General features: G+C 41.7%; 1 protein-coding gene across 1 annotated transcript; it reads right to left on the bottom strand.

Moving 5' to 3' along the window:
• Nucleotides 1–915: 915 nt before the first annotated feature.
• On the bottom strand, nt 916–27,340 carry mkln1 (muskelin 1, intracellular mediator containing kelch motifs). Its single transcript, XM_037759835.1, has 19 exons — nt 27,197–27,340; nt 24,315–24,384; nt 20,180–20,322; nt 18,336–18,424; nt 17,146–17,255; nt 16,292–16,484; nt 16,082–16,198; nt 15,813–15,878; nt 12,911–13,023; nt 12,426–12,638; nt 12,008–12,229; nt 11,720–11,849; nt 9,339–9,486; nt 8,745–8,859; nt 8,260–8,399; nt 7,539–7,641; nt 7,082–7,136; nt 5,805–6,063; nt 916–1,157 (listed from the first exon to the last, which is right to left on the bottom strand). The coding sequence occupies exons 1-18, from the start codon at nt 27,280–27,282 to the stop codon at nt 5,942–5,944; spliced, it is 2,235 nt and encodes a 744-aa protein (XP_037615763.1). The 5' UTR covers nt 27,283–27,340; the 3' UTR covers nt 916–1,157; nt 5,805–5,941.

Genomic DNA, 27,340 nt, shown 5'->3' with positions numbered 1-27,340 from the left:
TTTTATATTATAAAGCAGGTTTAGGTTATATATATATATAAATACTGTGAAAGTATCAAAATGTTCAATCAACGGAGAAATAACACAGCCCGTATTCAGAAGTGCGTTTGAAACAAGCCGTTTTGTGACAAATCCATTTGTGATGTCACAAATATACAATATTTAGACCATTTCACAGTTTTAAATGTAAACATTCTAAATGTGTCCCAGTTTATTTCCTGGTTGCAGTGGATGTAAATAACATCAGCTGACAGGAAGTAAACATGGACCCAAGCTGTTGCCTAGCAACGCAATTCCGTTGAAATGCACTAAAACGGAGCGTTTCAGACAGAGGGTGAATACAGGTATATTCAGGCTGACAGTATGAGGAAAATACATGTTTTTTTTTAACATTACAGCATGTAAACATGTTCTAGTAGAAACACAAAATACAAGTATGAACCTGAACATGAGCACGATATCGGACCTTTAAGATGTCTGACTTGATATTAAAACCCTCACAGCAGAATTTCATTTTGGATTTTGTTCAGTTTAATAATTTACTTCCTTTTAAACCCATTAAGAAGTTAATATATATATATGTATGTACTTATATACAAGTGAATCCATCACCTTGGGCACTCCACTCCACCGTTTGTTTGTTTTTTATTGTGTTTGTGTGTTTCACTTTTTTATTATAGCTGTGATATTTTCACCAAAGTCTGTTACCCGTATTTGATGTATTTATGGTTTGTTTGCTGCTTGAAGGCGAACAGCAGGGGTCTGACACACTGGAAGCTGTAAATTGTCGACCGCCTCGGCGGTCATGTTGTTCTACCTGTTCAGATTTGCGAAATAAAGGCGGTCTTTTTTTTCCCACTTTGGTTCTGTAGAGTTCTCCCGTTCTGTCCAGCTGACACACCACAGAGACGGCAGTTAAGAAAACCTGAACAAAATACAATCTTTATTCATTATATACATTACATACAATGCAAATACTACAAGGCTTTCTACACATTCACTGTTATCCACAGTAGTAGTGCTCACTGATCTGAGAGTACCGGCCTTTAAATCTCCTGAGACCCCCCCGGGGGTCGAGAGAAGGGCAAGAACAAAAGAAAGAGAATTAAAAAATAACATCCCGTCCATCAGACATAGTTGTGTGACGGAGATTTACCCTAAAATAGCAAAAAGAAAAGTAGTATTTGGCATTTTTTTTTTTTTTCTTTACAAAGGTGCTTTTCAATTAGTCGTTTTTTTTAAACACAGTTTTCTTCTGGCACAAAATAAATTCTACTGCAAGCATGATGAGTCTTAAATGTTGTCAAAATATCATAAATAATCCCTCGCATAGCATTCTGCTTTTTCTCTGGTGTCTTTTCAATTTTCTACATCACCGATCTGTTTCCATTTAGTCGGTATCAGGGCTGCAGAAACACGAGTCAAACGTACATGAACAGACCGACGCGGTCTCACAGCAGCTTGTGAGATAAGTCACGTGATTTAATCTATTTGATTCGTGGACATAGACGCAAATTTTTATTTTTCTGTGACGCTCAGCAACGACTTTCAACAACGTATTTTTCGCGCGTTTTCCTACGAATGTCCAGAAACGCGTGACGCACGTGTCAATTTCCACTCCAGTCTTTTCAAAATAAAACTACTTAGTTAGCTTTAGTGGTCCAGACGTGCTGTAATTTAAGTACGGAAGATATGTGACAAAAAATACTTAGTTAGGTTTAGGAAAAGATCGCGGTTTGGGTTAAAATAACACTGGAAGTGGCGTAACTTAAGTATGGAAGTTACGTGACAAATAAATCAGCTTTGACTTCTGGTTTCACGCGGGACACGAACAGCGGTCCTGTGTGTTTTTGACCGACCCATCCACCCCGACCTCCTCTCTACGTGGCGTTCGCTGCTCTTTATACTTCCCGGTTCACGATAACGTGGATTACATACAAACTGATTTTGTGCTGAACATCACAAAGAAAATGTGAAATTCGTGTCCATGTACGAATCAATATATTAAATTTCGTGACTTTTTCACGAACTGCTGTGCGACTCCATCCTCCATCCTCACGCATAAAAAACGAACCCAATATTAGGAGTGCTATTCAAGCAACACCTAAACTATAATAGGTTTCAATCTCCTACACGGATGAATTATGGGAATCGAATGTTGCCTGAGTGACCGGCTACTTGTCACTCAACTGTGTGAACTAACATGAAATAACTCCTCTGTTCCAGTGTCAGTGAAACGCACCCGCAGTGATGATTTCCAGTGATGATGGGTGCAGTAGCAGAGCACCCACAATCACAGTAAACAGCACCCCGAGGGTTTTTTTTTTTTTACATTTCATACTACAGTGCACTTAATGAAAAGCTCTCTGTTGTACTGTAAATACGCACATTATGAATTTAAAAAGCAGAGCAAAGCAAGTGAGGAATTGAAGCATCTTGACTGAATTCACCAGATACAGATTCCAAGTTAAGTGCATTCAATGTAAAAGCATCAAACGATTCCAATCCAAGCTTTATATCTGACCCTTTAAGGACCATACACACCAGTATGGCCCTTTTAATTTCAAAATAAGAGCATAAATCATTGTCCAATAAAGAGGGACTGTTAACTAGTTGACGTCTGATCATAAAGTCTGATTTAGCCTTTGTGAAAATAGTGTTAAATATGAAAGACAAGATTTTTTAAATTCACCATTAAACTGACAAACCATCTTCAGCCCTGTCGTCTTCAACGTTCTTCAAGCTCGTAGATAAAAGGACCGATCCTGTACATTACGCACTAATTATGTACACGTTGTGGTTAACAGTCGTATAGCGGATGTGCCATGTGGGACAACGGGTAGTGTTCTGATGCGTCACAGTTTGTTGTTAGAATAAATGTCGGACTGGGAGAGAGACAATCATGTTGTTGATTGACGATATGGGATGTTTGTTAGCGATCAAAACAATCCGTTAGCGTCCGACCGACTGAGACGTCGTGGAAGACGGTGAATGAGGAGTGAGTGGGACTTGGAGTGAGCAGTAAGCACCGATAGAAGATGGAGCCCGACATCCCCAGTAATGATTTGGTGACAGCAGAGGTAAACTTTTTAAACTAAACACTTGTGTTCATTCATACATAATAGAACTTGCTTAAAACTGGCCTCTTCTTTTACCACAGTTGAACTTCAAATCAGCAATTTCACATTCCTCCTATGTGAGTAAATCAAGCGTCATGTTGTCACTATCAGAAATATAAAAAGATGGCCACGGTATAAGTGTATAATACCTGACAAGTGTTTACATTACTAGGTGCTTAAAGGGATAGTTGGGATGTTTCTCAGTGGGGTTGTATGAAGAACGTCTCCATAGTCAGTTTATTACAGGAGTACCAGCAAAGTAATGTACTGCTTTATTGGCTTTATTTAGAATATTTTCACCGCTTTACTTTACCTCAGACGGCCCGTTCCGTTTGGAAATGAAGCCGTTATCTCTGCCCTCTTCAAAGCCACCAGACTCCATTGACAAAAACAGTCATTTTACCTCACAGAACAAGGGAGTTGCTGGTCTGCTACCGCTGCCTCGATCGGGTCGTTTGTGTGTTTGTGGTATCGTGTGATGTTTTAGTTCGGTTTCACCAAAGTCACACAATAACATCAACAAACTAACTGATCGAGGAAGCGGCAGTAAACCAGCAACTCCCGCGTTCTGCGAGTTAAAATTGCTGTTTTTGTTAATGGAGTCTGGTTGCTTTGAAGAGAGCAGAGATATAACGGCTTCAGTTCCACCGTCGGAAAGGGGTCCAACTCCTTTCCTCCTGTTTTGACTAGTCACAATGACGTTACAGATATCTGGAATAAGATTTCTGACTCGTCATAATGTAATTACAACTAGTCATCATGTAATTGTGGATATCTCTAATGTTAATTCCGGATAGTCAAGTTGCCATATACCCAGGGACTCACTTAAGCTGGACTAGCTCATTTTGTGACAAGCTGCTGCTGAGTCAAGTGCGACATCTAGTGGTTAAAATTCGGTATCACGGTCCGGTCCAGTGTTGTGGCTTAATATCAAACCGGTTTGACACTTGACTATAGAGAAGAACCTCATACAACCCCACTTCAAAAGCACCTGAACCATCCCTTTAATCCTGCGGTCGACATTTAGGATTTTCTTTAGGGAGAATAAAGTGAAGAAAGATTGAACCAACTATTTCATCACACTGAAAGACCATCCTCTCAACACACAATGACATAAAATGCCCACTCTAAAGCCTCGTCCACACTGGGAACGTCAGCAGCGCGTGACGGCTGCGTTATCTGTTATTTCAGCGTCCGTGTTAACAGGTCAGAGCAGCTTCGTCTCTTCTAGAGATTCAAGGTTTCGCCTATTTTTGACGCGAGCCGCGCGGTTCACAACAACAACAGACAGTGAAGGTGATCTATTGACTGTATATTGACATCATACCAGCAACATTACTACAGTTTCAATGTCTATATCTGTAAAAAAGTAAAGTAAAAAAAGTAAAGACTTGTTTTTAAATCAACACATCCTGCTTTCATTTCAAAATAAAAGCCCCCAAGCATTTTTTTTCTGTGGACAGAATTCTTTCATTTGTTAACACGAGGCTTTAATTCTGAAATATGTGCCGGACAGTGTTGTAGAACATGCAGTGACTTGGAGAGCTCCATGAATGAATATAGTACGGAGTTTTAGTTGTGGATTATTACCATTATTTACAAATAACCACACGTTTCTTAACCTTTCTCTGTCTGAAATAAATATAAATTACATTTATAAATGAAATGAAATGGCCATTATGAAAGGCAAACTCCGTTTAGAAAGAAAGAGCTGACAGCAGCAGAAACGCAGCTGAAATGCAGCTGGTGTGAACACCCGATGCGTGAATCACGCAGCCGTCACCGCCGCCACGCGCTCCTGTTGTTCCCAGTGTAGTAGAAGCGTAATTGTCAAACTGGCACTAGCACTTCATTCACAATCGCACACCAACTGCTTTAAATTCTTCCCAATAAGTAGAACGAGTATTCAATGTAGAGCCAGAAGGTTTCCGTACTGTAGGTGGACCCTGACGTTTTGATAAAGAGGAACAAGAAAGAACACGAATCTGTTCAATCCCAAACAATTCCTATATGTATATTTACATATTCTGTACATAATTTAACCACTTCATTAACTAATGAGGAAAAAACTTCACCTTGTGTCTCCTGCAGTAAATGCTAATTTACCAGCCAGTTTTACAGGCGTAACAACCCAAACCAATAGAAAAGGTATACATATATATATATATATCTATATATATTAAACTTTATCTCATAGAATCATTCCTCTATTGTTTCTACAACACTATTAAATTGTTTTTATGCCTCCGCATGGCCGTCACGATCATAAAAAAAGGTGCATGTGTTGCAGAAAAGCTAACTAAATCATCAAAATCAAAAGTTTTACGTCAGATTTTGCAGGAGATGTTCCCCAAAAGAACAGAAGAGCTCGTAGCTTTGGAGAGTGAAGTTGTTTCCTGTATCGTGGTCGCACAGTCCGGTCTTCAAATATATTAACAAGCGGGGGAATTTATGAAAACAAATCCTCTTTTTTGGCCGTAACGTTTCTGGGGAGTGAAGATGAAAAAAACACGAGCGATGTTTGGCAGAGTTTCGAAGGGCTTTGAAGAGATCTTCATCAGCAAGGAAGAAAAAAACAAAAACCAAACGGATATCTCGGGAAAAGAAAAACACACCTCAGGTCGTGGAGTTCCGCTCGTATCCGAATACCACAGTGTTGTTAATGTGTGTGTTTCTGACCCTCACCGGCAGACTGTGGCAGCAGCAGGAGGAGGTCAGCGTGATGGAGAGTTCCAGATGTCGTGTAATCCCACCGGAAGGGTTCAGGAATAGAAAAATAACTGGTCTCTGTCTCCCCCAGTCCCATCAGGTGCACGGAGGGGCTAGAGCGTGATGAGGTCTACCAGGTTGCCCTTGGGCGGAGTCATGCTGTCTGGGAAGAAGTTGACGAGCGTGTCGAAGAGCTGCGTCCGCTGAGCGTACGTCTGGTCGACGTCTGAGAAACCTGAGAGAAGCAGACAGGAGACGTCAAAGAACTTTCATCATGTTTATGGAGGCGAGGAGGAGTTCCATTAACTCAAAGGAACAGGAAAAAGGACGCAGCCAGTCACGATGCGATTCGATTTAAACATGCCATTGTTTGACTATGGAGTCTTGATTTGTGAAGATCAACAGGTCGTTGGTTTTATTCCCCGACAACGGTCATTTACACTTTCTAATTCTTCTTTAAAAAAGAGGAACTGAACTCTCTTTTTATTTAGAAAGTGTTCAAAATACGGTTTTATTGTCATTTACTGCCTACTCCGGGTAGGGAATGAGTCCTTACCACCAAGGGAAGGAGTTCAAGTACCTCGGGGGTCTTGTTCGTGAGTGAGGGGACTATGAAACGTGAGATTGGCCGGAGCTGACCACATCTCATTTTAAGACCATCATGGGCGCACAGATGGGCACAAGTACATTCACTACTTACACAACGTGGGCGCTGGGCGTGAAAATGACAACTGCGTTGGTCTGAAACTAGCAATGACAGTTGCGCTGTGCACCGGTTTGCGTCGGGCGTAAGAAAGATAGGAGCTCTGGACTGAGTAGTTTAAGTTTGCAAATGTTACTTTAGTTAGTGTTTGTAATGTGTCAGAACATGGTGACGTATGTTGTATAGTTTTAACAATGGGTGTATTTTCAGCTGTATTTTACCTTTGGATGCGAGCGAGTACGCGGAGGGGGCGGACAGAGAAATGTTTGATTTCGATGGTCGAGATTGGAAGCTAATTTCAATTGATTTCCGATATAGAATCGAAATCGTGACGCCCCTAGACGTTATTGTGATGTGTTCAAATGTAATCTTGTAAAATGTAGTTTTTAGTGAGAAACCTGAGGTGGATCATCAGGGATTAGTGATACATTTGCAAAAACACAGCATGCAAACGGTAATAAAGGAGTTTGTTTTTCTGTTTTTACCATGGTATCGAGTTGAGTATTGAGAATTTACACTGGTATTGTATGAACAGAGATGAGGTTCTTACCCAGAGGGATGAAGTCAGAGCTAGACTTGAAGAGAGCCGAGGGCAGGAGCTGGAACTGAAACACAACACGAGCGTCTGAGTCACTTCAACGTTGGACAAACAGAGTTCTGAACAAACAGGCAGACAGACGCAGCAGATGAAGCTGCAGCAGCAGGTGCTGCTGGAACCTTCAGCATACAAATGAGGGCAGAATATACCTTCTGATCACACATACATCTGGACACATGGAGGTTACAAATTACAGCTCCGGATCCAAAAGTAATGAGACTTCTGCATAATTCACATTTTCTCTGTCTCTATTAACCTCTCGTGTACCGTCACTCATTCTACACCTATCCCTCCGATTCTCCTTCTTCTTCTTTTCATCTCTACATTTTTGTTTCTGGTTTATTTTCTCTACCTTCTCCTGAAAACCAAACTAATATTGAACACAAGAAAGTACAGAGGACTCCAGTACCTCTTTGGTCTCGTCGGGGTCCGTGTGGTCCACCGTCAGTGAAAGGTCGTTCTGCAGGTATTTTAGCGCACTCAGCGGCTCCGACTGGGCTTTCTCCTCAAACCTGGCCAATCAAAACACACTGGTGGTGAACATCACGTGCACTCAGTGTGGGCTGCAGTCACACGGGATGAACACTAGATGGCAGCAAAGCAGAACTAATCACACAGCTCAGTAGTGCAGTTTTTGCAATTTTGTTTTTATTATTATTGAATGACATATTTATTTATTTATAAATCCGAGTCATTTATTTATTTATTAATTAATTAATTAATTATTTTTGCAAAAAAATTTGTTTTTTATTTTGGCAGCTTCCGTCCTCATTAGAACTCTTCACTAAACAGGCTGAGGATGCAAGGCAACATGAGGCTGTAACTTCAAATCAGTCCATGCACCAACACTGTTTTAACCCTTTGAACGGTCCAGGCCAGTGCCTACATTGGTATCCCTAAAATCTGTACAACCTAAGCTAAAAGATTATAATTTAGTTTTTAAAGGGTTAAATGATAAAAGACATAGATTAATCATTTAATGTGAATTGGTCACTCCTGGCCAACACTCCATCTGTTTACTAGCGTCAGTATTGACACTCCTACCAGTGCATGCATCGATAAAAGGCAGCCCGTGTGATGGAGTGGTGATGAAGTGGTGATGTAGCGGTGGCTGCTGTGCTGCTACAGACCTGTATTTCCTGATGAGGTATCTGCAGTGGCGCAGCAGGTACTCCTTGGAGGGCCGACACAATTTGAGGGACCAGAAGTCGTCCAGGCGCATCTTGGGAGAACAAGACTTCCCGGGGTTTCCACCAAACAAGTAATGCACCTGGAACAACGCAGGAAATACACACTTAGCCCCTATTTATAGCATTAGCTCCTAAAAGTTGTAAAACGCACTAATAGCTGAAATCCAGAGTTATTTTTAGGGCTGCAACTAATGATTATAACTAACAGGACAGAGCCAGGTGTGTGAATCAACAGCTCACGAGGAGACGTGCTAACTCGATGTTAGCATGAATACAATATTTGAAAAAGCTGAGCTGCAGCTCGCCTTCACAAAGTGTCCTGGAGTGTTACTATTTGAGTGTTTTTGTCATGAAATTATGTGTGATAGCGCACTAAATAAGAGTGTGAGTGAGTGTGTGTGTGTGTGTGTGTGTGTGTGTGTTACCTTGTGCATCTCATCATAGACCAGCTGGTGTGCGAAGCGTGGACACGGCTCCTCCTCCTGCAGAGCCTTGCTCGGGTTTTCTTTCACCGCCTGGTCGTTCTTATACACACACGACCTAAACACCAACACACACACACACACACACACAGGGAAATGAAGGAGGAGGAAGCTGATTTACATTAGTGACTATAAACACTTCATGAAACCGTCAAGGAAAAGCTCAACAGCTTTTTCACACGTCCACATGATGCTGCAGGTGTGTCATTGACTCATTTCACTGGACACGGAGTACAAGAACAGCTACTGAAAATCACCGTACTGGAACAGTGAGGGCTGCAGCCTGTTCTTTCACCAACACTCATCCAAACATGACGTGCACATACAGTACATGCACACATGTTGTTTTGCATGCGCGCTCTCGGTTATCTACTGTGGTGAAGATCTAGGCTACAAAGAGCTGCTGTGTGTGAAAGTATTTCCTGTTCTCTCTCTCTCTCTCTCTCCTCGTGGCTGCGGTAATGATCACAGAGTGTTTGTGTGTGTTTGTGTGTGTGTGTGCGTGTGTTTGTGTTGATTCGTCATCCTCTCTCCTACCAGTTGTTGCGGGCGATGTCGTAGATCCAGAAAGAGTTGCGGACGTTCTCCTCGCGTTTGTCCTTGTCTTTGCTGAGGCCCGACAGGACGTGGATCTCGTTGAGCTCCGGGTCGATGGTGGCTCTCTGGGTGAAGCCCGTCATCGGCACTGTGGCGGCACAAACAAACAAACAAACAAACAAACGAACAAATGAGGATGAATAAACTCAGAAATAAAAAAAACATTTGCTCCTCCAGCAGCAGATCTGACTCAGCTGAGATAAGAACATGATGATGTTTAGAAGTTACTCAGCTCAGTAGTTCTTGTTAGCAGAGAGGAGGAAATCAGACGAGCGCCATTAATAATAAAAACTTCCTTCTCCCTTCCTTCAGTTTAAAAAAAGTAAAGAATAACACAGGAACACGGTGCCATGGCAACAAGGCCCGCCAGAGACGGAGAGTGAACAGCATGCAAATTCAACCCACCGCGATGGACAAAATGCGACACACAGACCTGCTGCGGGTGGATCACAGCACCAACAGAAACGACATGGGTGGCAAATCAGTTCATCAGGTGCATGTTAGGGCTCATGCTGCAATTATTTTGTCCAATACTGGTTGTATCGATGCGTTTCTATACAATTAAACTTGAGCCCTGTTTCCACAGCAGGAACTTTCCCCCCAGAATTAAGAACTTCTTGATTGGACCAGGGTCTAAATCAAGTTCTGGGGACATTTTATACAAATAAATAACTATCAAACACTCAACAGATGATTTACTGTGGAGACAGACGCTCTTAGTTTCATTTCATTCATTACATCCAATGCTCGTCTGAATATATGCAGCAGTAAATATCGTCGCAGTGAGACAAAACATTTTAACCCAGGGTGTCCAGCAGCCCTCGTCACGTCTTGATGCTTTTTCATACAGTGAGCGGACTAATTTGCCTAATCTTCACAGGTTGTACACCGCGGTGGAAACGCAGACAACAGCGGGCTGAAGGAACCTTTTGGTGGAAACCGGGCTTTAGTCAGTCAGGCTGCATTCACACCAGATCAGGCGGTGTGGTGAAAACGCATTTAGAATTAGTTACAAGAACAAGTTAGTGTGTTTGGGCTGCGGCGGCCACAGTAGCGGAAAAGTAGAAACAGAGTCAACTTTTGGAGAAACGCAACCTGACGTCATACTGCAGAGGCCGAGCACACATCGGCAATCCAAAGACGTTAACTGTCGCTTACCCGGACCTCCGCACAACCTGGCGGAGACCTGTGAGTTGTGATCTGTTTTTAAAGTCACGCACCTTTGTGGAGGTCTGCGCTCTCCGAGTGCCATTCTAGTTGTGAAATAAACCCCTTCAGGGCGATGAGAGACCTCCGCCAGGTCTATTTTAAGACATTGACCCCTTACATAACGCAGGAAGAAAACATAGCTGAGCAAAAGTACTGCCAAGCCCAGCCTGCTGTGATTCATCAACAGTAATATTATGTTCAATGTAGAGGTAACTGAGGCTGTCACACTGTGCTGCCACTAGGTGGACACACACACACACACACAACATTGAATTAATAACAGTGATATCAACTAAATAATCTGACTGAAACTCCCAGCCGAGGGGTTCGAGGTCAGCACATGGCAGAGCGGCGCGGCGAGATGCTGCTGCGGCGCCGATCCACGGCACACATCAACATGTGAGACTGATTATGACACGCACACAGAGAGAGAGGAAGAAGAGAGAACTGTTTGTGCTTTCTGCTTCCTTCCTGCCAAGACACGTTCTGTTCTTTCTTGCTCCGTTTCACTAGCGCACCCGTTTGGATTTTTCAATTTTCTCTCTCTCTCTCTCTCTCTTGTATTATCACTACAGACAGATTCTCTCTCTCTCTCTCTCTCTCTCTCTCTCTCTCCCTCTCTCTCTCTACCCGCCGCCGCCTGGCTCTGGCTAGGACAGAGGTGAGCGGTCGGCAGACAAGAGGTCTATTTATACTGGGATTGAGGTGGAGCTGAGATCACAGTCAATCAGTCTGTCCGAGGCAGGAAGTGTCTGACTGCTGCTGCTGCCGGAGCTTTTGAAGCAGAGATTCTCACACACAGAGGCAGAGAAGCCACACAGAGATGGAGGGAGCACATTGCCAGTGACTTGGTGTACACCATGTTTGCTGCTTTGGCATTTCCTCTCATTATATTACACTGCTCTGATAAGATACCAACGCACTAACCAAGCATGAAGGTTACAGGAAGTATTAGAGATGCAGATTAACGATAATCATCTGACTCATGATCGACCTTCCTTGCATGTCAAGCACACTTCTGTCCCTTCCACCAATGTGCAGCGCGCCGCAGCACGCCTTGAGTATGTTTATACTTATTACTACATTTAATAAAGTAAAAGATCTGTGCTTACCCATGCCCGAGTCCTTCTTGGTGCCGTCAGATATGATCTCTACGTGGTCTCCGTCCACATCGTAGCTGAAGAAATCATTGAGGTACGTCTTTGACCTCTGACCTCCAAACACGTACAGACAGCGGTTTCTCTGTTAGAGGAGAAGAGGTTCAGGAGACAAAGAGACAAGAAATGGAGACACACAGAAATAATGATTAGCACTCACGCTAACAGTATCTTTTTAATTTGATCCCAAAACCCAAAACGTGTATATATATATATATATATATATATATATATACGACTCACAGTGTGGAAGAGCATGCAGTGGCCGATGCGGGACTGGACGTCTTCCGGCCCGGCGTTACACGAGTCTTCCCGCAGGAGGCTCCACGTTCCGGCCTGGCAGTGGTAGGCGTACAGTCCGCTGAACTGAGGCTCGGACGTCCGGCTGTCCTCCACGGTGCCGTTACACGTCAGGATCCGACCGCCGAATGTGTAGATCATGTGCTTCTCCGAGTCCATGCACATCTGGAGGAAGAAGACAAGAGATGAAGGAAACAGGAAGTGTGAGTGAAGTGAGTTTCTGATTCCCACCATATGTGTGGGAGGATTAGAGACGTCTCAATCACATCGGCCACATTGCAAATTTAAGCTTCTCATGAGATCTGATGGGAAATATTCAGCTGGTGTGTAAAAAGAAATAAAAGAGACCGATTCCAGCTACCTGGTGGTCAAACACCAGCTTCGGTCCTCCGTCAGCTGAGGTGTCCTCGCTGAGTAGCGTCCAGGTGTTAGCATCGATGTCGTAGCGGTAGAAGTCGCTCTTCAGAGACTTGCTGTTCCTGACGCTGGAGTCCAGGTAGCGGCCCAGCGTGTAGATCTGACGCCGCTGGGAGTCGATGCACATCTTGTGGCACGAGCGAGCGCTCGGACCGCTCTGATCGGTACACGGGAGGCAGACATGCACACATGTTAAATGGACATATTAGAGTCTTAAAGAGATAGCTAGTCTTGAGCAGTCAACGTTTAAAGAAGAGAACAAAAGGGCTGTACCGTCAATGCCATCTGGCTTCTTTAACAAAATATAACAATAAAAACAATTGCATGCTCAAAACACTAGAACCATGAAAGGTCATGTCAATCCTATACAGAAATATATCTGGTATGTATTAAGTGTCTTTTGGACTAAATGTTCTGTGAGCCACTCACCTCTTTCTCCGTGTCTCTGGAGATGCAGGCCCACTGGTTCTCCTGAACACTGTAAGCCCAGAAGTCGGCCAGGTCCTGTGTGCCGTCCCAGCCCCCGAACAGGTAGACAGTCTCTGTGGGGGGACATTAAAACATTAAACCTCCTCTTTGTTATGTACATTCTGCTTTGGAAAGCACCGCCTGTCTTCAGCCGGCTAAACTCAAGCATCCATCAGTAGAAAAACCCTACTCACACACTCCGTTAGCTGTGAATAATCACATTAAGGTTGTGCTTTCAGAAAGTATTTAAAACTCCCCAAGGTGAGCCGGAGTCAGTTTTTTTTACAGACAAATTTGTCAACAAAGAGACGCGTGACATGCAAGATCCAGCTGGCAGCGTTTTTATGTAAACTCCTACATACTGTAGGTTAAAGACACACACTGCAAATCCTTTTACTCGCATACGCACATTTCAAAAGCTGAATGAAAACAGACCTAATGTGTGAGACAATAAGAGATTTTGGGAATGTTATGTTAGTCAAGCACTAATTAACATTTTAATATACAAATGTGACAAAAAGCTAACAATGACCATAACACAAGTGGAGGGATGATGGTGATCACTGACAAGTGCTGATTCCTTTCTGTAGGGATAGATGTGTTTTTGTATTGTTTCTAGACGTGTCGGTCGGGTCGGCGTCGACATAACTATTCTCTTAACACGCTCGGGAACTCCTCAGTGACGAGGAAGTTGCAAAAGAGGACGTGGTGTAACGAGACATTTGATGTACTGTGATATACTACAGTACCTCTTTTGTGTCTCTTATTAATAAACCGGCTCGTCTCTGCTGTGAAAACATCGTTCAGGTCAAATACGGGCCGCTGCAGCTCGGGCACATGGGAGCCGTGTGAAGTTGTGATTGTATCAGAGACTTGTGTAGGAGGAAATAAAACTGTGCCATGACTGCTACGATTCCAAAACACAGAAGAATGGGCCAGAAAAAAAGAGTTGTGAAAGCCAGAAAGTACTCGATGAGTCACTGGTAATGATCAACAATAGGTCTTGGGATGAGGATCAGTAAAATGTATTGCACTTTTAATCAGTTTAATATTGAAGTTTTTGTACGAATGTGTGCTGTCGTGTTTGAAAGGGTGTCTGGATCAAGCTCATCCTTGAGGATTCTGTGACCATACAGTATGTGTAGCTACTGAGGTAAAGCTGTAGCTTGTCTGAACTAACCACTGCGTTCCTATTTCCGATTTCACACAATAATGTCACACAATAACACAAACTAACTAACTAACTGATCGATGCAGCGGTAGACCAGCACCTCCTTGTGTTCCTCGAGGTAAAATGTTCGTTTTTGAGAATGGAGTCTGGTCTGGTCTTGAAGGCCGCGATATAACTTCTTCAGTTCCCCGTCAGAAAGCCCGTTCTTCGGGGAACTGAAGAAGTTCTATCGCGGCCTTCAAGACCAGACCAGACTCAACTCACAAAAACATTATTTCATCTCATTCACTCGCAGAACAAGGGAGTATACACTCACCGGCCACTTTATTAGGCACACCTGTTCAATTGCTTGTTAACACAAATAGCTAATCAGCCAATTACATGGCAGCAGCTCAATGCATTACGTCATCTAGACGTGGTGAAGACGACTTGCTGAAGTTCAAACCGAGCATCAGAATGGGGAAGAAAGGGGATTTAAGTGACTTTGAACGTGGCATGGTTGTTGGTGCCAGACGGGCTGGTCTGAGTATTAAACTGCTGATCTACTGGGATTTTCACGCACAACCATCTCTAGGGTTTACAGAGAATGGTCCGAACAAGAGAACATATCCAGTGAGCGGCAGTTGTGTGGACGGAAATGCCTTGTTGATGTCAGAGGTCAGAGGAGAATGGGCAGAGTGGTTGGAGATGATAGAAAGGCAACAGTAACTCAAATAACCACTTGTTACAACCAAGGTATGCAGAATACCATCTCTGAACGCACAACACGTCCAACCTTGAAGCAGATGAAGACCACCCAGTACTAGCAAGGTGTACCTAATAAAGTGGCCGGTGAGTGTATACATACAACCCCACTTCAAAAAATCAAAACCAACCCTTTCAGTTGTTTCCAAACTTGGCACAGCTACAGTAACGTTGACTCAGCTAGTGCTATTATTATTATTATTATTATTGAATAGCTTAGCTTACTTTGGAAACTGCTCTTTGTTAAAAGGCTGAGTGAGCGTTTCCATTTAAAAATAAAAGGATCAGACCACAGACGGACCCGCCTTTAAGATCGGATCTGCAAGTTCAGAAGTTTCTGTATTACGGCCCTCTGTTCCTCGTCAAGCTCCATCACAATCAAAATGTAAAATAATTACTGCCAGTGGAGGAAATGGGATCGGGACGAGACGGGACCGGTGACAAAGAAATCATTTGGGATCTCCTGCATCAACTTCTACTATCGACTACTGCGACCAAAACACACAGAGAGGTCAGTGTGTGTGCGGCCTGAGACACCGACCAGAGGGATGCAATGCCTCCGACACGAGCTGCAGACACTGCATCACTCTTTCTCTCTCACACACACAATGCAGGCTTTTATTTCCAGATGACCAGCGGGGGAAAGTACGGCACCAACAACGACGTCGGCAGATATAGGAAATAAAACAATAGCTGTGTGTCTCTATCAAAACAAGTCGTGATTTATGTGTCCCTAGAAGAGAAATGCCCTCAGGGCTGTGTTCTTTTGGAAGAGGCGGAGGAGGAGAAGGAGGAGGAGGAGGAGGAGGAGGAGGAGGGCTGGAGGAAGTGGAGGGGACTGGGAGGGAGGGTTAATTTCATTAAGCAGTAATAGAGTCTGTGTAGGAGGGTATGAGTCAGAGTGTCGGTTAAACAGCCAAGTCATAACACTGGCTGCGTGGGTCTCACCAGTCTGGACGTCAATCACCATTTGATGTCCTCCCCTCATCCCCGGCCTGTTGTCGTCGCCATCACCTGCAAAAGAGGAGAGGAAGGAGGGATGGTGTGTGAGCGTGGGAGATGGGAGATGGGAGATGACGCAGAGGAGAGATAGAGAGGGGGAGGGGGGTGGTGTAGAGTGGGTGGAGCAGAGGGGGCGTGGCTTTAGCAACAAGGCCATAAAGCTTTCACAGTGTGCTGAAATGTTTGACGGGAAATATTTGAATAGATGGTCTCACTTGTCATGTCATCTCGGCTGATTTCTTGGGCGCTTGTACCTTTGTTGCACTTCGGGATGATCTGACTCCACCTGGGCTTGTACTCCTGCTGGCTGATATACTGGTTAAACAAACCGTCTGGCGAGGAGAGGAGAGGATCAGATATTAACTCAAGCAGAAACAGGCAGAAATTGAGGATCCAAAAGTCATCCATCAGGCGGAGTACGATACCTCTCACAGCTTTGTCTATGAGCTCCTCGCAGGCGTCAAAGTCTCCTTGCAGCACCAGCCGGTCGTGCAGGTGGGTGAGCATCGGGTGCTCCAGCGCTATCCGAGTCTTCTTCTGCAGGGACTCAAAGGCCTCTGTGTAGTTATGCTGTCGGAAGTGCTTGAGGCAAAGGCGGATGGCTTCCTGTTCTCTGTACTGCGAGGGGGACAATGAGAGAGGACACAGATATATAGACCAGTGATAGGCTCAAATCAGTCCACAAACACAACCCATAACTGTTAGCCACACATGCCTGGAGTGGGTCACTCAAAGGTGACAACAACAGTCCCATCTGAACCTGGGTGACACTAAAGCCCCTTTCCCACTGGACAATAACCCCACTAACATCTGGCTCTTGTCTTCAGTGGGAAAGGTTTCAATGAGCATTCATTCCCGGGAACTCTGCAGTAGTCGCCGGTATTTATCGACGCGTTTGTGACATTGGTCCAACGTAACACGCTAGAAAAAAAAAAACAGAAATACATACTCGTCTACTGGCAATGGGAAAGGAGCCAATCGTGTATTTTTAGCGGGTTTTACTATGTTTAAAAAGAAATCTGTCTGTGTTGCTTTCATTTACAATCCCTGGTTTACTTGTAAATAAGTTGGCAAATTCAATGTTTTCACACAGAATCTGTAGGTGTGATTGTATCCTTAGTTGTCCTGCTGACGACATACTTGTTGCAGAAGTTTACTTCTCCTGCCATCTGATTTAATCCATCCAATTACAGATTGAAGGCCTGCTGAATCTGTAATCCACTCTTCCAGTTCCGAGCCCACGTCTCTCTAACCGCCAGGCTACCATCGGGTAACTCACCTTGCTGTACCAGTTAAGGCAGGGCTGCACCACGTCCGGATCTTCGATACCGTGCAGCTCGATGTACCAGATGCTGAAATTAAAACTAGGACCCCAAGACATCAGAGGCACTGAGAGACATGGAGAAAGAGAGGAAAACAAAGGTGTCAAAACACAGACATGTTCACCATGCATCTTTATCCTAAGACCAACAGAAGCCATCAAAGGCACCTTAAAAAATAATAAATAAAAAATAAAAAATAAAAAATAAATATATATTTGGTTCAGTCGAATTAATTGTGCCCCGATAGTGCAGCCTATTATTAATAAGAATAACATATACCATATATCTCCCACGAATATAAAGCCGTTTAATTCCCGTTTATTGTGTTGTGTTGTTTCAGTTTTGCCGATTGTGTTCTTGTGAATGTTTCTTGTTCTCGGGTCTCTCTTGGAAAAGAGATTGTTAATCTCAATGAGACTGCCTCATTAAATAAAGATTAAATAAATTAGAAGTGACTAAAACAGCGACATCGTGACAGATGCATGATCAGCAGCACCACGAGCAGCACTACACATCAGAGAAAGTGAGACTACGACAGCTCAGGGGACATTTTATTCTGCTCTCTTACATCATATCTATTACTCCATATGGGCAAACATACACGGAAAAAGACCCAATATTTTTAACCACCTAGAAGCTGGAAAGCAACGCACACGAAGATGATAGAAATAAGATGATTGCGGCCTACTTCCTTACACCATAACCGGCTTTATAAAGGTTTTTGTACAGGAGGTTTTTAATTGAGAAGACTACTACTGGGTCTGCTACTGGGTCTGCTACTGGGGCTACTGTGGGGCTACTACTGGGGCTACTACTGGGGCTACTACTGGGGCTACTACTGGGGCTACTACTGGGTCTGCTACTGGGGCTACTACTGGGTCTACTGCTGGGTGTATTGGGCTCAATAACCTGGCTTTGTCATTACTTACTGTTGACGTATTGTCTTATATTGATTAGTTTCATATTGTGTTAACTGATTAGGAGGGCACTCCATTCAATATTTGTCGTGTCCATTGACGGTGGGGTTTCTGAATTAACCTTGCAGTGACATATTGTAAAGGGCCTCCTAAACATCCGTAGACCTAAGGTCAGATTAAGGTGCTTCTGTAAACCACAGACTTCTTGATAAAACCACATCAGCTCTCACCTATTTTGACAAATCTGCAGGGAAACATCTGCTCATCGATCTTGTGCTTTAAGGTGAACGTTTCCTTGTTGTAGTCATTCTTAAGGCCACTGGAAGAGAAAAGAATGGAGAAGAGATGATTCAGCTGATTCACAAATTACATTACTGAGGTTGAGATGCCGACTGCCTCCGTATGCTGGTGCATTTTGGAGACTCGTCCAAATCTGGCAATTAACCAAACGTTATCTGGCAGTTTGGCAGCCGGCAGCTCTGATCTGTCCTCTTCTTTAACTAACAGGCAGTCTGGTGATGGAGGGAAACTGGACCATTAACTGGATTTTGTGGTGCTGATTGCGCTGTTTCAGTTTGTGCACATGCTCTTCCAGGAATTTAATTAAAATTCAACCAATTCTGGCTTAAGATTGCAATTTTGCCCAAAGATTTCTGTACAAAACTGTCAACTTGGAAGAAGGCTTGCACATTTTGCTCATCACTACCAAGATATAAACCAAATCACGACTAGGGATGCACCGATCCAACTCTCTCCTCCAGATTACGACACGTTAAAAGGTTACTTATTTCAACCTGGACCCTATTTTCCCATGTGTTTGGGTCTAAGGCCCTGCTCAGACCTGGTATGAACATACATCGTCAGTGGTCGGATCATAAGTGGACAGCTTTAAGTACGTCTGTTCACACCTGGCATTAGAATGCGTCTCCACATGCGTCTCCAGTGACCACTTGTGATCTGATCTCTCTTCCCCGCTCTATATGCAAATGAACACGCAGTAAACACTCAGCTAATACAGCAGACGTTGTGACGTAATACTACAGGAATGTCAGTAGTAATATCCTACGTATTCCTGGATTCTGGTACATTTTATTAACATCAAAATAAAAGGTTATTGTGCCGACGGTCCCCGGGGACCTTTGCGCCGCCGGCACCGCTGCTTTTGCCAGACAACAGCGGTACAGAGCTCCAGAGAGCCGGGGAGGACAGAGGGCAGGCGGGCGGCCTGGTGTTAGCTCCGCGCAAAAACACCAACACATCTCCGACAGTATGATAATAATGCACTTCCTGTTCCCAGTCTGATAGTCTGTAGATATGTAGCCTATAAACAAGATATATTTTAATAAAATACAGTTGTACCGACAGGATACAGTAGAGCACAGAGGCAGTTTCCATGCTGACAAGCGCCCGTGTCTGCCTGTTTATTCACCTGAGGGGCGCGGTGATCCCAGCGGGACATCAGATGAGTAGGCGGTCCTTAATGTGGCCCCGGACACATTCACTACACACTGCTAACAGAATGAGGTCATATGTGGCCCAGACCACCACTGAATGTGGTCTGAAAGATCCGATCTCAATGCATCCTAAATGCGTCCTGAGTGTGTTCACAATTGTACTTAAAGCTGTCCACTTGTGATCCGATCACTGAGGACGCATGTTTATACCAGGTCTGAACAGGACTTATGTGACTAATGGGGACAACAATTTCAGAAACTGGTTTGAGTATTGAGGGCGAACGCTGCAACCAGCAGCTGCAAAACGAGCTGCGAGGGCAGTGAGCAGCGTCAAATGTAACGTTACGTCCCACTAAAAGTTCATCGACAGGCTCAGATTGTTGTTGTTCAGATTGCTCAGATTAGAAAAATACCAAAGTTAGTAATATTTTGCACCAGGGATAGCTGTGTTGCTGATGGCCCACCACGAAAATATAGAATTTTTAAAGTACTTTATTGCCCCCAATCTGTCACCCCCAACAAGCTTCAAACAATCCCAGTTTCTCTCACAAGATAACAAACTGTAATTTCACACTGGAATAATAATCACACAGGACTGGCATAAAGCAGCGGCATCTCACCTGGACAAAAGCTCGGTCATGTTCTCTTCACTCATCCCACCAAACACTTTAAACTTCTTCAGGTTGCACACGTGAGTCTTCTCATACTTCCCAAAGGTGATGCTCTGAACAATCGCCGGCCTTTCCAACTTCAAGATTAAAAACTGGAGAAAAAGGAGAGAGGAGAGTAGACGTGAGATCGACTGAAGGCAAAGAGCAGAGTTATGATGCTATTAAGTGAGCGGAGGACTGCAGGAAACTGCCGCTTCTTATGGCAGGCCAGCCGCTGTGAAGATCTGCTCATTATCTAAATTACTACAGCAGGAGGGTCAATCTACTGCGTCAGGTAAGTGGCGTTACATACAATCTATGAGCCACATCCACACGCCACCAGAGCTCTAACAAGCCGGGACAGCTAATGACGGATCACCAGTGGCCATTAGGCCGGAGCATTGATTCAATGTGCCACTGGAAAGCATTTAACAAACCTCAATGTTTTCATTAAAGACACACATATTCTTTCAATCCATATCCTGAGCCTTTAGCAATATTAATCTGGGATGGAACACTGATATCATTCATGAGTGCTTCCACATGAATTTCACCGTCAACCTTTATAATCAACAGAAAATGAAAGCAGTTCTACCGCCTCCTGAATCTCCAGTCAGGCATTGATCTGGTCCTTTCGCCCCAGTTTGTCATGAGTCAATATGTGTTAGTACAGCCTGATCCTCCAGTCGAGCTCCCGTTATGACTCATATGTTCAACACATAATTTTATAGTTGCCTTGCCTGTAATTTTGGCACACACTTTGGTTTAATTGGTTAGTGGAGGAGGGAACAAACTATTGCATCCATTTGATTTCTGTGTTGTAATGCTTTGATACGCAGAACGCGAGCCAACAGTGGGAGTTCCCATGTGAACAATGAGATATAAACAAGCTGTTTTCACAGATTATGACTGTATTTGTGTGAACATGTTCTTTCCTAGATGTCCCGCCTCAGTGTTTTCCTACTTTGGACACTGATTTAAAGACCCAAGTCCTGTCTCTGAGTGACGTCTACAGTCTCTTTGGGCCTGGACATCATAGGGAAAGAAACATCTGAATGAGTCAAGATTAGACAACAATTAGAGCTACAACAAAGTATTCATTCATGTGTGTGTGTTTTATTAAATCAGTGTATTGTTTGGTCTGTGAAATGTCCAAAAACAGTGAAACAACGTCCAATCAGAGTTTCCAAAACCCCGAAGTGACGTCTTCAAACTACTAATTTTGGACAACCAACAATCCAAAACACAAAGATGTCATGAAGACAAAGGAAATGCAGCCAATTCTTACAACTGAGGAGCTGGAACTAAAAGGAATGTCCAGAATTTCTGCTTGAAAAAATGACTCAAAGGATTTAATTTATTAGCCATTATTATCATTCACTCCGCTGAGAAGGTGATCGGATGCAATCTGCCGTCCCCCCAGGACCCTGTACGTCTCCAGGACCCTGTACGTCTCCAGGACCCTGAGGCGGGCAGGAAAGATTGTTGCCGGCCCCTCCCACCCTGAACACAAACTCTTTGAATCCCTCCCTTCTGCAGGCTGCGGTCCATCAGGACCAAAAGCTTCATGCCACAAAAACACATTCTTCCCATCAACTACTGGCCTCATGAATGAAGCCAGGAACCTCCACTGACATGGACCCTTAACCCTGTTTTAGTTTTACTGTTTTGAGTCTTTTGTTTTTAACTCAAGTGTTGTCTCACGTGAGGCAGTAGTTTCTCTTTGTTACAAATAAAAGAAGAAAATAATCAAACGTGATTAAGTACTGTATGGTTATTTAAAACCACTTCTTTGTTGAATTACAGAACAATCTATTGTGATATACAGTACATAGAAGTTTTGGCCACCCCTACAATCATACTGTATATTTGTTTTTGCCCTACAAACGCAAAAGTCTGTCACTGAGTGAGCGACTGAGTGATGAAGTTGCAGGATTGGTTGGCCGACTGTTGGAGTTTCCTGATTGGCCGTTGCTCTTTCAAAAAATTAAAAGGTGGAGAACAGTTCTGTGTTTAAGTTTCCTGGGGAGCGTGTCAGCGGTTCAATGTATCATTACATAGTGCTGTTGTTGTACATGTGCTATTGTTTATGTTCGTTTAAGTTACGTTACGTTGTGCTTTGTATTGTGTTACTGTGCATTCACACCAAGCGCAAAGGACATTTTTGCCTCGATTTCCTCCATCAGCCATGGAAGAAATAACCACTGTTGCTGCTTTGTACATGTTGTGGAAGTCCCAGATGTGTCAGAAAACCAAACGCCGTTGTGTTTGGGTTCATAACGTCACCCGGCGGCGAGCTGTATTCACATACTGTATCTGTATCTTGCAAGCCACATGTCTCTACTGCAGTATGAACCAAAAATAAACAGACCGTGCTGTGATTCAATTGCAATAAACGGATCAAAATGATGCCGAAATAACAACATAATGATGTCGATTTGTAAAAAGACCAAATTCATACTTTGTCAAGTCTGTCCACAAGACGCCAAGCAAACAACTTTTAAAATGCTTGTTTTCTGAACGGAGTTCAGATCGATCAATGCCAGGCTATGCTAACATTGTAGCTGCTCCATTAACACAAGTAGCAGCAACAACGTCAGTGATGACAGCGGGAATATCTCAACGCTGATAAACTTTTGCGACATATGTATATATTGTTATACACCACTTATATGATGAATGCTTTTGATACACATGTATTAATAAAAAACTGAAATACTTTTAACCTTGCATACTGTATGTCATGCTAATACATTTTCACCTTGTATAAAATGTATAATATACTGACTAGTAAATGTTACCATTTACAATTACTGAATGTCATTTGCTTCATCATAAGTCGTCTTTCAATCAAACATAAGTGGAAAAAACTGTTCGTAACATTATAGACATGACCACTGACTATTTGTGTAACAATTTAGCCACAAATTCACATACTGTGAATCCAGATTTTCGGTTTTGACCGAGTCTTGTTTGCTTATGTTCTACCACCCAGCTGCTTTACTTTACATAAATACTGTGAGAGTTTTTGAGACTAGTGTGCTCAACCTGACTGGTGAGTGGTTAACCATTGTTTTGAAATGCTTCGTTTCCTCTTGTCATACAACACAAACTTTCACATTTAACCTCAAAGTCTGCCTGCCGCAGCTGCTGCTGCTGCTGTAGTCGGTCAATGAGTTCAAGAGACACAATGAGAAAGAGCTTTTTTTCCTTGTTTGAAGAATGCGGACTCTTCAAACCTGCGTACTGCTCTCAAAGCGCATAGCAGAGAAAGCCTCTCTACCAGTTAGGGCCATTTCATCATCAAATCTTAGCCATGTTAATGAACCATTCATTAATTGAAACTGACTTTTCCCCCAGCACACTGCCAGTAGATAAACTGCCTACTACAGCAAAATTGTAATTAATGTAATTAAATAATGTCTTCACTCAAAACTGCTGATCCTCTTACATCATCAACGTAAACGTCACATTGGACCGAGCTTTACTTATCTCACTTAAAACAACTTTTAGCCCGTCTGCAGCATGGGCTCTGATCATAGTTGCTATACAGTCTGAATCAGCAGCCCACGACAACTCAAATCAACAACTCAAATCTGACACAGTTCCACAAATGTGTGAGGTCAACTGGCGCCGACTTGGTTTCTGTTGATCAAATGAGAACTTAAAGAGGACCTATTATGCTTTTGTACTTATTCCTGTTCCTTTAGTGTGTTATATAGTTTTTTGCGCATGTAAAAGGTCTGCAAGGTTACAAAGTTTACGCCAAAGGGAATTACTCTCCCCCACAGAAACACTGTTCCTGAACTGCCTGAAACACCTCGCTTGAAGTCCTGCCTTTCCTGTTCTTTTGTAACGTGGTGATGTCACCAAGACGCCGACTGTCATTAACTTAACGGCCACAGGTGTCACTGTTAACAGGTCATTTCTGATTCCTACATGGAGTCCCTTTAAAGCATGGGGGATGTGGGAACTGGCAGCGACTAAAAGAATGGTGTTAAATTATATATCATACACCCACAGTATAAACTAACAAGCCTTCCTGATGTCAAGCTCCAGGGAAGTCAAGTGAAGAGACGGTTTGTGTAGACAGCAGCAGACCTACCTGTGGAGGATAGTTGCTCTCAGAAGACCACCTGGAAGACTGATCATTAGGTTTGTCCACCAAGATATTCCTAAAAACAAACAAACCATCACCCACAGAGAAAGGAAGAGTTTATTTATCCCTGTGGAACATCACAGCTGCAAAATACTGCAGACACAGCAGACAATGCTCCATCAAAGTTATGATACAGGAATCACAAGTGTAGAGCAGAATAACATGTTGCTGTAAAGGAATCATATCACTACTCATTATGTAATCCAGCTAGATTGTGCTAACAGCAGCAGGTGCAACGAGTCAATTATTACAGTGACGTTAGTGTAAGCTTAATTGCTGTCTTGTAATTGCTTTTCCCCATGTTGTCCATGTATCTGTTTTATGTTTTTTATTTTTTCCCACTCCCAATGTTGTTTGAAGAAGTCTTTATAGATATTTAAATCAATATCCTCCTCACAAACACTAACCATAAACTTCCATGCAAAACACACACTTGTCTTTTTTGATATATTTTATTGTTATTGTTGTTATTATATATATTTTGTCCTAATTGTTTTTTATCACTATTATGTAGTCATATTATTTCTTTATATTAATCTTGTTCTAATTGTTTATCACTAGTCATATTATTTCTTTATATATATATATATATATATATATATATCTTGTTTTAATTGTTTGTTATCACTATTATGTAATTATAGTATTTCTTTATATTTATATGTTGTCCTAATTGTTTGTTATCACCATTATGTAATTATAGTATTTCTTTATATTAATCTTGTCCTAATTGTTTGTTATCACTATTATGTAGTCATATTATTTATTTATATTAATCTTGTCTCTAGGTGGAGGCTTCAGATCAGCCCAGTGGTTTGTTTTGCCTCTTCCTGCACTGTATATTATTCCTTTTTTTTTTGTTGTTGTTGTTGTTGTTGTTGTGTAGTCTAAAATTTTGTAAAGCAAATAAACAAAATAAACAGGTCCCCTTCCTTTTTATCCATCCATCCATAACTAACTGACTTAGCTAACTAACTTCTAGCTCGACAGTCACAAAACAGTAAATGTTATTTTTTTAGTTTGTTATGTTGTATGGTCTTAAATTGTGCAAAAAATAAATAAACAAATTATTATTATTATTATTATATTTAATTATTATTATTATTATTATTATTGTTATTAATATTATTTGATATATTTACTGTATTGTTATTATATATATATATATATGTATATATATATATATCTTGTCCTAATTGTTTGTTATCACTATTATGTAGTCATATATATATTATATATATATATTATATATATATATAATATATATAATATATATATTATATTATATCTTGTCTCTAGGTGGAGGCTTCAGATCAGCCCAGTGGGTTTTTTGCCTCTTCCTGAACTGTATATTATTGATTTATGATTTATTGTTAGTGTTATGTTGTTGTATATTATGATTTTTTGTTTGTGTTATGTTGTATTATGTTGTGTTATGTTGTATTATGTAGTGTTATGTTGTATTGTCTTAAATTGTGCAAAACATAAATAAATAAATAAACCAAACAGCTAGCTAACATTAGCTACAGCTAGCCTGTATCTAGTCTGAATGCTCTTAAAGCGACTTCACTAGTAGATTCTAACATTTAGAGAGTGTATTAATGTGTATAATATCATCTATAAAGTGTTGACGTGTCGTTTAATGAGGTATCCGGTAGATATTGTTGTTAAAGCAGGTTGGATAGCAGCTAGCAGCTAGCTGATGCTAGCTACCTCCTTTAGCTCTGGAGCTAACAGGGGACGCTCGTTTTTCACCTAGTTGTGTGCCGGACAGCATTATTACTGAATCAAACTCTAAAATACGGTCATGTTTTGACAACTTATTGTACTTAATTTGTTGATTTAATGACAGTAAGAAGTAATGAAGGTTGCTGATAAAAAAAATAAGCTCTTCTCAAGAGAATAACATATAAATTGACGTAAACAAAGCAGCTAAACAGGAGGGGCGGTGCACCAGAGACACACTCTAATGTATTAAACGCACCTATATGACACTAGTGGGTTACTACAAGTTCAAATAAATATCTAAATAAATAATAATAATGATGAATAAATATCTAAACTAATTAATAATAAATACATATCTAAATAAATAATAATAATAATAAATTAATAATAAATACATATCTAAATAAATAATTATAATAATAATAAATAACTAAATAGTAATAATAATAATGATAGATAAATATCTAAATAAATTAATAATAAATAAATATCTAAATAAATAATAATAATAATGATAAATAAATATCTAAATAAACAATAATAATAATGATAAATAAATATCTAAACTAATTAATAATAAATACATATCTAAATAAATAATAATAATAATAAATTAATAACAATAAATACATATCTAAATAAATAATTATAATAATAATAAATAAATAGTAATAATAATAATGATAGATAAATATCTAAATTAACTAATAATAAATAAATATCTAAATAAATAATAATGATAAATAAATATCTAAATAAATTAGAAATAAATAAATATCTAAATAAATAATTATAATAATAATGAATATATATCTAAATAAATAATAATAATAATAATAAATAAATATCTAAATGCTGTTTTAACGAACATAAATTCACCAAAAACGCTTCCATAACATTAGCAAACATCCCCGCCGGTCGACAGCGGTGTAAACATCGAGCGCTCCTAACAGCTAACAGCGCTAACGGCTCGCAGAGCGGAGCTACCAGGCCGGTCTGTCTGTCGGTCTGTTGGTGCATTTAAAACATTAAAAACACCACTTCAGACCCGCAGAACCAGATGCATACTGCGGGGGGAACTAACGCGTTGCTGTACTCACTCTGGTAGATAGGTGGAGGAGTAGGAGCTCCATTTAAAGACGCTGAACGTCAAGACTCTGCTCTCTGGAACCACCGCCATCTTCATGCAGAAAATAACAAGCAGAGGGAGAAGAGCGGTGACGTCACTTAAAGACACAGTACAC

The sequence above is a fragment of the Sebastes umbrosus genome, chromosome 23 (assembly GCF_015220745.1).
Source record: "Sebastes umbrosus isolate fSebUmb1 chromosome 23, fSebUmb1.pri, whole genome shotgun sequence".
Classification (NCBI taxonomy): Eukaryota; Metazoa; Chordata; class Actinopteri; order Perciformes; family Sebastidae; genus Sebastes; species Sebastes umbrosus.
The sequence above is the reverse complement of the archived record's forward strand: the minus strand, read 5'-3'. Positions and strand labels throughout refer to the sequence as shown.

Excerpts from the sequence above, each read along its gene's own strand:
- mkln1 (XM_037759835.1), bottom strand. The coding sequence starts at position 27,282 with ATGAAGATGGCGGTGGTTCCAGAGAGCAGAGTCTTGACGTTCAGCGTC. Across the intron at positions 12,230-12,425 it reads AGCTGGTGTTTGACCACCAG|ATGTGCATGGACTCGGAGAA; the intron begins GTAGCTGGAATC and ends TTCTTCCTCCAG. Across the intron at positions 9,487-11,719 it reads CAAGAAGGACTCGGGCATGG|TGCCGATGACGGGCTTCACC; the intron begins GTAAGCACAGAT and ends GTGCCGCCACAG.